Consider the following 13,157-nt stretch of genomic DNA (forward strand, 5'->3'; position numbering starts at 1 on the left):
ACCCCGCTGCTGTGGCGTACTAGCCAGTGGTAACATCAGTCCAATGACTCACCAAGCCTTAAATTCTCATATTCACGGCTTAGCCGAATCAATGGTTTACGTAAATGATACCGGTAGGCCTGCCCTCCAAAAAAGGCAAAATTACGCGTAAAAATACATCAAGTATCAATGAAGGATAAAAAATTCGACTTCAGAAACTATCTGAATGTATTTACACATGAACGCATTGACAAGCGGCGGTACATTACAAACGAATGAGTTGACGCGATCGTTACTGGTCGGGACGGTCTGGGCGCCGTCCCGGTGGGCCCGGCTGGGACTCAGGAGGCGTCCATGGGGCTGCCGGCGGCGGTGCCGGCCGTCTCGGCGGCCTCCTCCGAGGGCTCCTCGTCCAGCAGCTGCTGCAGCTGGTGGATCGAGCTGATGAGCACGTGGAACTGCTTGCGGCGCATCTCCAGCTTGTCATCCAGCTCGCCCTGTGTGCTCTGTGGAGGGGGAGGGTGCGTTAGTGGTGCGCCCGGCCGCCCAGGATCGCTGACAGTGCATAACGGCTTCCGTAAGGTAGACAGAAATGAGCATACATAGCAGAGTCTAAAAATGGAGATGATCGTACGCATCGTCCGCTGTCTGAACACCTCATTATTTTCCTTATTCCGTGAACAGCGCCCACCCCGATAAGTCTGTCGAGTTGCGCTGAAGGTTAGCTCGATGAGTCACGGCTCCCGTCGCCGCTAGCTCGGTACTCACATACCACTGACCGCTTGCTCAGCGGTGCGCCTGATGACTATCTAAGCTGAAGCGTGCGCTCGAGCCCCTCACAGCACACACGGGGACTCGTTCTCACCTGCAGGGACTCCAGATCGGCGCGCAGCTGAGCGAGACGGGCCTCTGTCTGCTGACGGTCCGGCTGCTGAGCGATCACCTTGGCCAGCGCGTCGTACTCCATACGGTTCTGACGGATCTGTGACCGGGCGGGCGTCATCCCGTGTTAGTAAACGAGTGGGTCAGAGTAAACAAGCCATAGAGCTTCGTACCGTCAACTGTCACTGATGTGGTATTGGGACGCGATATTGGCAAGTCTGACGGACGGACTAATGTCGGTAAAATTATTGATTGTCAATTGCAATCGTGCAAAAAGTCGCACGGATCTGGTCGGCTGCATTCCAAGTGTTGCGAAACAGCATCGTTAATACAGAACACTCGTAAAAAAGTTTGGTTCGTGTGTGCACCAGTTCACTCTGCTCTCACAGTTAAGCTTAAGCGTTGCGCAAAAACAAAACTCCAGTCCCCCATTCCATCGAGCCATGACATAAGCGCACCTGTTTGGCAGCGTTCAGCTCCTCTTTGGCCTTGACGATTTCAGCTTTGACGGCCTCTGTGCTGGAGTCGATCTGCTTGTAGAGGGTCTCGTAGTTCTTCAGCTCTGTCTCGTTCATGCGGCAGCAGAGCTGGGACTTGGCTATCGAGAATTCGCACTGGCTCAGCTGATACATCAGCCGCTCGTGAGTAAGTGAGCTGAAACCAACAAGTCAGGTGACTGCCTCACTGTAACACATTACATTGACCCAAGTCCCAACCTTTGTAACATGACCAATTTAGCTCAGGCCGGTCTGACAACAACAGTGAGCGCAGCCCACTCTTCATACCATCTGAATGATAAGCATGGGATGCTTTGAAACACTTCAACTTAAGATAGCTGGAAGGCAACTTAGCACATTAAGTATTGATTTATGTATCACAAGGCATCTTTAAGAGCTCCTTACTCAACATTAGTTAAAAACCCCACTGGCTGGGTGATGAATACGCACCCATCTGCACCGGGCACATCATCTGACATGGCCCATTTAGTGAGGTTCTTCAAGAACATATTAAGTCGCCTGTCATCCCCGGTGCCATCTCCATCTATCATCAACCGTCGCCGGATCACTTCCTCTGCAAATATAAAAACATCATTATAAAATGCACAAAATTCACAAAAGTAAAATCTACACACATTTAACATATGCCAGAAACATTAATTTGCATTTGCACCTCCATAAATTCGAATAAAACACTGAACTACCAACAAAAGCACACAAAAAATAAAGTGAGTATTTAATCAACCAGTCTCAGTCTGTCTTCTCTGATCAACAAAATTGCTGGGTTTCTATGCACGTCTAGTTGATTTAGCAAAATTTCACGTGCATTTTTTGGTATTTATTTACTTTAGGTCCGCAAAACAGAGGGGTAAATAAAAGTCATTCACACGATACTCTAAGACCTCCTGATTTCATTTCTGATACTTATTCCTTCTAGAAACCAATTTAAAAGCACCAGTACACTAGTATCACCGATTGATTCAGCATCCATCAAAAATCATGGGGGCTGGCGAAACGAATATGAATAACTTACCATCAGACATCATAAAAATGATCCGGCCAACTGACTCAACACCAACACAAACTCTAATACGAAGGCAGTACTCCACACATTTAATTATTCCAATACTACACTAATTTCCCTTGCTAATTTCCCCTGAATTTCCTACTCATCAAAAGCGTTTTCAGCAAATATGCTCCAAATGTGAATGACTTGATTCAAAATATGGCGCACTTGGAAAATTTAGACCACTAAATAAAAACTTTGGTATCTTTATGTTGGCAGCTCTTGAGTAAAATAAAAGTTATTGATGACAATGATTACATTTTTATATACAAATGCGTGATTATGACAGATAAAATTAAATCCTTTGAGTCTTTTGAAAGGGTTACACCGAAGTAATCTTTGCAGCCGCTACGTACTGGTCTAGTACCATTGCGTACCTATGGGTTTCACGCGAAGGTTTCACGGGTTTACAGCATTCAATGCGAGTTAATCCCGGCGGTGTGGATAAGATCAGAGTTCAGACTCGAACGACTCTGGCGTTTGGCTTCGGCCTCATCACACCTACCCCTCCCCACCCCTGTCGTTAATGTCGCCTGTCGGGGTGGTCGGTCGGCCATGGGCTGGCGCCTGTCCACGAATCAGCCTGTCAGCGACGCGCGAGCCATGGGCTGATGAATGGCCGCCGCTGCACTTGACTGCACGGATTAGCATGGCCTTGGTTGCGCGGTTGGAAACAGTGGAAGTTTCTACTGCCGGCCGACTCTACCTCCCAGGATCTAATGTAATGTGTCGGGTGGGACTGTTAGTCGGGGTAAGCGTAAACATACAGCCGAACAGGCGCCGCGCCATGCCCTGTAATGGTGAAATGTAACAGAGCATTTGAATGTGAAACGCCCACATGACTTGCGCATTCCAGCCACCCACGGCGAACACCGCGGCACTTGAAGCGGGCAAAAGGGGTTGCATGTTCAATGCCGTCAAACACATCTATTTTGGACATGATACCAGCTCACTCGGGAATAAAACACATTCGGGGACAATACAGTTGAGATTGAGAGAGCTCATTTATATTTTAGATTATAGTTAGGTATAATCGTTATGTAATACAGCATTCAGTTGAGACGTGTGGCCCACCAATGTTGGACTGAGCTGCCACGCTGTCGGCCGCCGCCGACCCTACTGAGCGGTTAGGGTGTAGATGAGGGCGTCAGTGGGCGGCAGAGAGGCGGTGATGGTGTCTCCCGGCTGCACCAGGCCGCCGTCAGCGCCGCTGTACAGCTCGCGGACGCGGTAGCCGCCGGCCGCCTCCGCGCAGCCCGCCAGCGCCGGTGTGAAGCTCAGCTCGGTGGCCGAGTCGCCATAGTTGACGGCCGCCACGGCGCAGGAGGTGGCGTCGCCGGCGCGCGGCAGCACCGGGCGCGCCCACAGCTGTGCGTCGTCGCCCTGCTGCACCTTCAGCCGGCCCATGACGCCCAGCTCGTCCTGGTCGACGGCGATGACGTCGGCGTTCTGCAGGATGGCGGCCGCCTCGGCGCTGATGGCGCGCAGATCGTTGGACATGATGAGCGGCGCCGCCCAGATGGCCCAGAGCGCCATCTGCACGCGGCTCTGCGCCAGCGTCAGGCCAAAGTCGCCGATAATGAGCATGTCCGGGTCGAACCAGCCGCCGGGCCCGGCGAACTGGAACTGCTCGGCCTCCAGCAGCGAGTAGAGGCGCGCGATGCTCACCACCGACTCCCAGTGGTCCTGCACGTCGTGCGTGTTGCGCCAGAGGTTGCAGGTGGCGGCGATGGCCGTGTAGTTGTGCGGCCCCAGCTCGTAGAACGGCCACTCGCACGAGTAGACGATGGGCCGCTCCAGGGCGGCCAGCTCGGCGCCGAACGCCGCGTGATCCTCGGGCAGGTCGGCACGACGCTCGTTACAGCCGTCAATCTTCAGGTAGTCGGCGCCCCACTCTGCGGCATTGAGGCACACTCATCAGCGGCATGGCGCCTAAAGCAGACAAGTCAGACACTTCCCTTGGGAAGAGAGATCCCTTGGTAAGCCCAATATTATTGAATGAAATAATTAGAAAGTTTCCCTTGAAGTCGATATCCAGTTGATCCAAATGTCCTGCCCTCCTGCCTACCAACGGGTTTCTATTCCACTTCCCAGCAGACTGACCATTCCCCATCCCCACAAGACTCCGAAGGCGCCCGCCCCGTCACCCACCGGCGAACGTCTGTGCGTCCAGCTGGAAGTGGCCCTGCAGGCCCGGGTAACCGGCGCACGTCTCGCTGCCGATGTCCTCGTAGATGCCGTACAGCAGGCCGCGCCCGTGGATATAGTCGCCGAGCGCAGCCATGCCGCCCGGGAATCGGTCCTTGTCCGGCTGAAGGCGTCCCTCCGCGTCACGCGTGCTGTTCAGCCAGCAGTCGTCCACTATGACGTACCTGGCCGGGACCACGACGGTCACAAAAGGGAGCGGAAATGGGACCGGCAAACGCGCTAGCTGGAGAGCACTTTAGACCGAAACACCCATATAAAGAACGTGGATATTCTACTCCAATGCGTGAAAGGCTCATAACTGCATCGCCTTAATTAGCTCCCAGAAACGTCAAATGCCGCTCATAGGGAAAGATCACATCAAAACAATGCTCATCTTTCACCAGGTGGTACCTGGAACAAGTAACTGTTTATCTTACGGGTTTTCGTTCCCCAGCACCGCACCAGACTGATCCTGACACCCTTCCAGGGCCCTCTGTCACCTACTTGTATCCGAGCTCGGCGTAGCCATCCTCCGCCAGCCGGTCAGCCATGGCCTTCATCAGATTCTCGCTGATACAGTTGTCCGGGTCGTTGACACAGTCCATGTTGCAGCGGAACCGCTCCCAGGTCAGCCATCCCATGGGAGGAGTGCGGGCCAGACCGTTATCCAGGGCCAGGCAGGGCCCAAGGAGCGCCACCAGCAGCGACACGGACAGCGACATGGCGAGCGTAGGGCGATGTGTCGAATAACGAGGGCGTGCCGGCCAGTGGATACCTGCTATCTAACGCGGAGCCCGTGGGAAGGGAGACAGGTGTTCAGTGTCATGTCAGTAGGACCCTGACGCGATATCGCTCGAGATACCCTCCCCTCCGAACCTTTGGACGACAAACGCTAAGTGATGGAGGCTTGTCCGCCGCGCAGCCTCAGAGACATAACCAGGGAACTAAATGTCAGTGTAACTTCAGATGTTGTGCGCCTCGGAGCTTTCGAAGGAGTTGACGTTTCTGACAACACGACAATATACGCCTCCTCCTAAGTTCTGATTTCGGCATCTCTTTATCACATTTTTCCCTGTTGTCTGTGCCCTGGAGCGCCGATGCGAAATTTATCACCCACTGTGAAGTGTGAGCCTCCCTACCCGACTCGTCCCCGAAAAAGCACCGTGTGACTGGCTCCGCTCCCAGCGGACGTGTATTAACAGTGGCAGGTATCATGAAACAGCATCGGAAGTCGGGCGCAGGGTTACGCCTTGGCGTTGAACGGGTAATACTTGTGGTGGCTCATCCACGAGAGCCCGCAGAACCGGCCGCCGTTGTCGAACGAGTCGATGGCGGCGACGTCGTCGGCGCTGAGCTCAAAGTCGAGGATCTCCATGTTCTCCTTGATGCGGCTGGGGGTGACCGACTTGGGGATGACGACGTTGCCGCGCTGCAGCTGGTAGCGGATCAGCACCTGGGCCACCGACTTGTTGTATTTCTCGGCGATCGTCTTCAGCTTGGGCTCGTCCATCAGCTCCACGTCACCGGGCTTGGCCCACGGCCTGTGACGAACGGCGGGACACGCTGGGTCACAGGCTGGTCGCAATAACGGTCTCATGGGGTCGATCAACTAAGTTCACAGAGGTCGAAACAGATCATGCGAGTTGAAGGTGGGTCACACGGGTTAGGTATGAGATCAGCTTGTTAAATATCTACCGCAGTTGAAAAAAAAAACGTGGGGCGGCACCCGAAAAGACTGGGTGAGTCTAAATCTGACCAGATACGGCGGACTGGGACTGAAACGGGCCAGACGGGCTGATAAGCGGCCGGACTCCGGACAGATTCTACGGCGGCCTCCCGTCGCTCCAGGCAGTGTATGCCGACGTCTCCGACACACATCTCAGAGTACCAGACTAATCAGGAGTCCTGCCGACTGTCTCGTCTCACGCTATCAGATGTCGTACGGGGCCCAGCGTCCGGTCAGACCGCCAGCGTGAGCTGTGTGAAAGGAAACTGGGCCACCTCTGCTCCTGTCAGCACCGAACCTACCTGTCTGGGGAGCCCAGCGGGCTGTAGGCTGTGACGACGATGTTCTTGGATGCGCAGAACTCCATCAGCTTCTTCTGGGTCAGGTACGGGTGGCACTCCACCTGGAAAGGATCAGGGTCAACTGTTGAACACTTCACTAGGCAAAGGTGTCAGAAAACACCACATGCCTGACGTTAGTGGATGGATGGCTTTTTGTCACTGGCATTCACCCATAAGATATATACCTACAATCAGAGAGGTGGAATTGAATGCTGGGAATAAATGTTATACGGTTACTCTTACAATATAAGTTTTACCGTACCTATATTATATAAGAAACTCTATAGTTTACGAAACACATGATAATTATGGCGTTCGAAACAATAACCGGTAAACACTCGATTTTATTTTCTATTACAATCGTCGAATTATTCCAGGTGGTATAAAACAATTTGAAAACCCAGTAAAAGTTTCACCTAAAAACATCGTCTGAGTTCACCCGTCAGACTTGCTAACAATTCAGCCCAGTCAGGTCACGCGCAAGCATATATGGGCAGCTAAGCGGCCATTTCTGCGACGCACCTTGCCCTATGTCCACAATCACATACTTCAATAATCCACTGTCAACTACACAAACATGGAAGTGGAATACATGTCAATGGAGCCTTCATCCCGCCGCTGGTGGTGGGGCGCCGCGATAGCGCCTCCGCCGACTCGGGTACAAACTGATAAGGGGCTTCCATACGCCGCGTGGGCTGAACCACGCCGCACACCGTCCAACAGCGTGTCCCAGACCGTGTCGGACCCACTTTTCTCTCCCCAGTCCCCACACTCCCACTGTGAGGCCGGTGACGCGTCCACGGGAGGGCTATTTTTTATTCCCCGTCTACACAGAAACTACAAATGAGGTAATTTGCATAAAGCACTAACTGCCATGGGTATTTTTTATGGATTTGAATTTAAACCGTTATTCGGGATTCAGATACCCAAGGGCCCCAACCGTCTTAAAGACGTCGATCTTAAAAGTTATTCGCATAAACGTATGGATAAAACATTATTTCCGATATAACACTAACACATTGTATAACTTTCGTCCACTTTATCTATGAAATTTTGTGAAATTATGCGTACGTGATCTCGTACAAAGGAAAAAAAAAGATGGCGCAAATACCTAACGTATGCCTCCCTCCTCGGTTCAATTAGAGAAAGTCTACCGCCCCCAGTGAAGAAAGCCCCGGCGGTCGGCGGAGAATGGATGGGCGGCAACGATTACTGTACAAATAGCGGCGGCCATGGAAGGGACAGGACCACTGCTGTGGGGACCGGCGTCCCGATAACAGAGCGCGAGAGCGAGGACAGAAGGTCAACGACCCGCACCAGATCGGGGCGGCCGGCAGTCGCGACAGGAGTCACGCGGTAATAGGACGCCGGGCGGGACGGAATGTAATGCCGTCACAGAGAGCAGTATCCTGTTACAGTGTGTCCCGCTGAGACCGAGGGGGACGCTGCTTACGTGTACAGATTAAAAGTCAGAAGTCGCTCGCCTAGTGATAACTCAAATAACAAATAAATGGAAAATAGGGAACACTCCACTGGACTACATAGATTTATCGGTGCTATTCTACGGACGTTCGATTTTGTTTTAGTTCCAGTACACGTAAAACGTAAAAAATCACAACTCGTAGAGGATACAGATTAGTCCACCAGGTTGTGTCCCGTAAATCCTATCCAATTACTGTCCCGTTCGTTATATCCCAGCGATAGTGAACCTACCCCGCTAGTGAAGGGGACTTCACTCGCTCTGACAGCCCGGACTCACCTGGTTGACGCAGACGGGCACCTTAGCCTCAGCCATGACGCGCTCAATCTGCTCCTCGTTGAAGTTGGAGACACCCAGCGAGCGCACCAGCTTGGTGTTGACGCCCTCCTCCAGCGCCTTCCACGTGTCCAGGTAGTCCACGTCCGAGAACTGCATCTTGCCGTCGGCGTCCTTCGGGAAGAGCTCGCCGCCCTCCTGCGGACCGGCCGGGCGCCGAGGTTACCCACCCGCCGCTGGGTCCCTGCGCACTCTGCACCAACGCTTTACTCCCCCAGTCACACGGCCCATTCAGACCTCGCCACAGCTGCGGGCTGACCGCTAAACAGGCAGGGGCCTGCAGCCAGCCCCTTTACGGCCCCACGGACCCAAAGGTCAAACCACCCAGGCACACAGACCCTGCGAGCCGGGTAGCTAGCCAAGCACCGGTCGGTCCCCTTCCCGGCCTTCCTAAAGCTAGACTCGATAATCGGGGCAGATCCATGCGCCGATCGCACAGTAAATTCACTCCGTCACGGGTAGTCGTATCCTCACGACCTCGAGCTAAGCCCACGTCCTGTGACTAGCCGAGCTGTCTTCCAGCCGGCCGTGCACCCACCGTGGTCCCCTCTCGTAAGCAGCACAGGTCTCACCTTGTAGCCCATGGGCCAGTGGATGAGGTAAAGGTCGATGTAGTCGAGGCCGAGGTCCTCCAGGGTTTTCTTCAGAGCGGGCATCACCAGCTCCGGCGAGTGGAACGTGTTCCACAGCTGGGGGCACAGACCAGGTTACGGATACAATACACACTAGAGCGATACTGAGTCAGAAACGAGGGTTAAAATTATGGGTTAGAAGATACGATGGCAACGCATAACGAATGCTTTCCTAGAAGTCATCAACGGTATTGTTTCTCCAGGAACGGAGGCACTTCTAGGAAGCAAAATACTCAGGAAGCAAAATACGGTGCCTTTATCCGAGTTACTACCCACACATTCCTCTCGCCTACAACGATACCACGGGTGTGTCTGCGGACCGCACTTAGTGTCTCCGGCACCACACCTCATACTCAACACTCAGGCATTTATCGAGGTGTTCCACTTGGGGTGGCTTTTAGCACCTCGGTCGTTTCGGCCAATCCTGCGCGTGCGTACGTACCTTGCTGGTGATGAAGACATCCTCGCGTTTGACGGTGCCGTCGGCGATCTTGTTGCGCAGCGCCTCGCCGACCTCAGCCTCGTTCTGGTAGGCCCGGGCGCAGTCGATGTGCCGGTAGCCGAGCGACAGGGCCGTCTCCACCGCCTCCTTCACCTTGCCCGGCTCCGACTGGCGACAAACAAGTACAGTCACAAATAAAGTCGGATTGACATGCGCAAGACAGTCTTGGTTCCGATACATATACAGGCAGAGTGATAAATGCATATGCTGTCTAAGTGACTGCTTATTACAAGAAATTAATATTCATTCTATTGAATCCATTCCGTCATAATCTATTCTATTCCAATTTTATGGAACTATCGAACGGTTTATCATTCACTCCCTCTCCCAGACACATTTCTGTACAAAGCGTCTCCATCCATCCGGGGCGAGTCGAATCCATTGGGTTCCCTTAGATACATATCCAGCGTCTCCGGCAGCGCGGCTGTCGGGGAGACGGCGGGTAGACCGGCCACGCACGGACTGCTCTCACCCCTCCCCTACCCCCCGCCCAAGTCTCAAGGTCGGTAGTGCGCTACGTCCACCCGCCGGCCGGTCCGTCAGCTCAGCGGCCCCTGACGAACTGGAAGTGGACACCGGTGGACCTGGTATCGCCGGCGCGGAGCCACCCGTCCAGCAACTGAACTGAACACAACAGGTCAATGGAGGACTGACATACATTACGTAAACAAAATTACATATGTAGTTCAATGCGATTTCTGGGAGAACGTGGATCGACAAGAAATAGTCATTCTCTTCAGGAATTGCTGAAATGTCTACGTACGATATTCACTCGATCAGATTCCTGCAATGGGATATAAAATACGATAGGTAGGGGACAAGAGTACAATAAGTGGGTGGTTGGCGGTTGCTACGCCAACGTCAGACGGTCAGTCGTGTCAAGTGCTTATCGCGACAACCTGCGACATGACACTGTATTCTATCAATTCAAATATGCCGTTAGGTTCTGTGAGTCCGCTCCTAGAACAAATAAATGCTGCCGGCCCCTCCCCTCTGCGCCCGGCGCGGCAGCCGACAGCCGGCGTGGCCTTCACGCAGCCGCGGCTGTCGACCCGAGTCCCTCTCACGCCCCCCCCCCCCCCCCTCCTGCCAGCGCACATGGCGAGAGGGTCCGACGGGCTACCGACCGGGGACTGAAGGTCGGGCGTGGTGACTGGGAATGAAATTCGGGGACAGGAGCAAACGGACAAACTTCAGCTCCCAACTCGACGGGCCGACATGTCACGGCATTCGAATGTCAGTGTTATGTTTCGTCCCCCGACGAAACAATGATCACGAATAGTGCGATCGGTTGAGATTCTTCAATGAACCAACGCCCGATTACTGGAGCGGTGGAGCCGGGGTCAGCGTGGGGGGAGGGATGGGAAGAGGGAGCGAGCAGCTGCAACAGACGTCAGATCACTAGGGCAAACTAATAAACGAACGACACCCGGCACACCCCTCGAGCAGGCATCAATTAACACCACTCGTCAGCCAGCAGGCAGGGTTCAGTTACTAAGCACGCACCTGACGAGTGACAATGCATCATGCCACTCAAAATCGCGTATTCGGGTTCGACCACCGGGTGCCGGTGACTGCTCCCCTCCCTTTCCCGGAGACAGGAAACGTCTGGTGGGGTCAAAAAGCAGTCGGTCACACGACACATTTCGATGAGGTCAGGACGAGGTCAATACGATTCAGCGATGACAGGACGTGTCTCTGTGAGCTCAGGACATGGATTGGTACGGTTCAGTGCGGCTCACTTATTCTAAACATACTTCGTTTTTATAAGAACGTAGGTATTTGGGTGACGTTTTGTGAGATTTCGGTGGAGTACCTTTCAGGAAACGGTAACTGCTCGGCATAGCTCCACACTCGGGACAGAAAGTCATCGCCCACCCTCCTGCGGTGAATCCATATTCGGTAATCGGTTACTACCGTGAGCGACCCACACCGCCGGGCCTCACCTTCCAGGTGCCGAGGCCGAAGAGCGGCATCTCATAGCCGCTGGCCAGCTTGACGGTCGGGAACTTCGGAGGGGGCGTCATGGTGCGCTGCAACGAAAACGCAATCGGTCACAGGTCACGACTCTGCACTCCCTTATCCCGATCAAGCCGCATCACAAGGCACTCGTGTAGTGTAGTATAATGGAAAATCGTTGAGGTCGCATTCCCTACCCTACCTACCACCAGTCTCCCGATGGCATTGGTCGGCGGTCGCATCCGTCGACCCGAAACTGTGGCGTGTTTCTGGGGGGGGGGGGGGGCGTGCGCCTGCCTGGTTGACAAAAAAGCGGGTACGACACCATCCCACTCACACTCTGACTCAGTCAAGTTGAAGTGGACAGTTGGGTGGGCTTCACGTGCCGCAGCTGGTTCGCCGGAACACCCCCCCCCCAGTCCATCTGGGCCGTATGGACTATGGTGCCCGTACGCGGTACCTTTATCGATCCGGGGTCGGCTGACGGCCGGACGCCGGTGAAGCTCAACACTCCCCAGTCCCCAGCACCACTTACCATGCTGGCTTCGCGGGAAGGGGAGGAGTCGCGTATCTAGAGGTATACCTCCAGATTTCATTTTTGTCTCCATTTCGGACATGGAGTTAGCACTTAGCATTGCATGGAATCGCATTCAAACAGCGTGCCTCACCCACGCTTATAACCAGCAGGCAGCAGCCGAGGAGATTCGAGATTCCGATTGGCCCATGAACCAAGGTGGCCAAGAAACGGGGGGAGGCATAGGGGGTGGGGATGCAACGAATGTCATGGGCCATGCTTATCAAGTAACAAAACAAGCGAAACATCAAACAATTGTGCCTCTCGCAGTGTATGGACAGAAAATTTAGAATCACGCTTCAGCTTTGACCTCCCCGAATCTTGGGAACACGTCATTTCATTGATAATTATGATGGCTAGTACCTCTCCCGAGGCCGATCCCCTCCCCATCCCCGCGTGGTAGAGCCATGGCAAAACTGGAGCTCCGCCCTCCGGACGGGTCGTGAATCGTGATATCACACCAGTAGATTATCGCTCCCTAGCCATGTTCCCCTGGCCCCTACTCACCGTGAAAGTGGCAGGATTTGTCCCGCAGAACCTCAACCTCCTCCAACACCCGGAGCCACCCGGCCGCGACAGTAATTCGCCAGAAAGGGAGCCCACGAGCGCGCGCGCCACGAGCCGTGCCATAACCAACAGCTCAGGCCCCGCCCACAACAAAACCCAGCCAATGAGCGTTTTGGTGGAAGTTCATGGAACCGTCCGACCTATGGTCCAACCGCATTTCATGGCGTAATTGGTGACGCCAAAAAGCCTACCAATATTGCATTTGACGTTAAATCAGGACACAAATGAAAAAAACAACAGGTTAAACATTTTAATAGCCTTTTCATAAATAATTAATAAATAAAAGGGCTTACTTAAAAGATGTATTTTAAAAACCTATCAATATTACGTCATTTTCAGCATTAGCCAAGACTTCCAGAGACAGGTATCCCCTGTGTATCCTCTTGGGACATTATCGACGCGTCAGAGACAGAAAAAAGTCGGCGATTG

At 53.6% G+C, this 13,157-nt stretch overlaps 3 protein-coding genes across 4 annotated transcripts; all 3 read right to left on the minus strand.

Moving 5' to 3' along the window:
• Positions 1-189: 189 nt before the first annotated feature.
• Positions 190-2,568, minus strand: LOC122364527 (THO complex subunit 7 homolog). Of its 2 annotated transcripts, none has more exons than XM_043334970.1 (5): positions 2,392-2,568; positions 1,809-1,932; positions 1,320-1,515; positions 845-961; positions 190-485 (listed from the first exon to the last, which is right to left on the minus strand). In XM_043334970.1, exons 1-5 carry the CDS (start codon positions 2,402-2,404, stop codon positions 321-323), a joined length of 615 nt encoding a protein of 204 aa, XP_043190905.1. In that variant the 5' UTR covers positions 2,405-2,568; the 3' UTR covers positions 190-320. The 2 variants fall into 2 exon arrangements, with proteins under 2 accessions (XP_043190905.1, XP_043190904.1); XM_043334969.1 differs by lacking the exon at positions 2,392-2,568 and adding an exon at positions 2,331-2,369.
• Positions 2,569-3,327: 759 nt separating this feature from the next.
• LOC122364525 (alpha-N-acetylgalactosaminidase-like) lies at positions 3,328-5,367 on the minus strand. The gene is made up of 3 exons (XM_043334967.1): positions 5,116-5,367; positions 4,576-4,796; positions 3,328-4,319 (listed from the first exon to the last, which is right to left on the minus strand). Exons 1-3 carry the CDS (start codon positions 5,331-5,333, stop codon positions 3,541-3,543), a joined length of 1,218 nt encoding a protein of 405 aa, XP_043190902.1. The 5' UTR covers positions 5,334-5,367; the 3' UTR covers positions 3,328-3,540.
• Positions 5,368-5,777: 410 nt separating this feature from the next.
• On the minus strand, positions 5,778-12,824 carry LOC122364526 (aldo-keto reductase family 1 member B1-like). Its single transcript, XM_043334968.1, has 7 exons — positions 12,669-12,824; positions 11,575-11,661; positions 9,569-9,736; positions 9,067-9,183; positions 8,438-8,632; positions 6,640-6,740; positions 5,778-6,152 (listed from the first exon to the last, which is right to left on the minus strand). The coding sequence occupies exons 1-7, from the start codon at positions 12,789-12,791 to the stop codon at positions 5,855-5,857; spliced, it is 1,089 nt and encodes a 362-aa protein (XP_043190903.1). The 5' UTR covers positions 12,792-12,824; the 3' UTR covers positions 5,778-5,854.
• Between the last annotated feature and the right edge of the window lie 333 nt (positions 12,825-13,157).

The sequence above is a fragment of the Amphibalanus amphitrite genome, unplaced genomic scaffold, assembly GCF_019059575.1.
Source record: "Amphibalanus amphitrite isolate SeventyFive unplaced genomic scaffold, NRLGWU_Aamphi_draft 000681F_arrow, whole genome shotgun sequence".
NCBI classification, from domain to species: domain Eukaryota; kingdom Metazoa; phylum Arthropoda; class Thecostraca; order Balanomorpha; family Balanidae; genus Amphibalanus; species Amphibalanus amphitrite.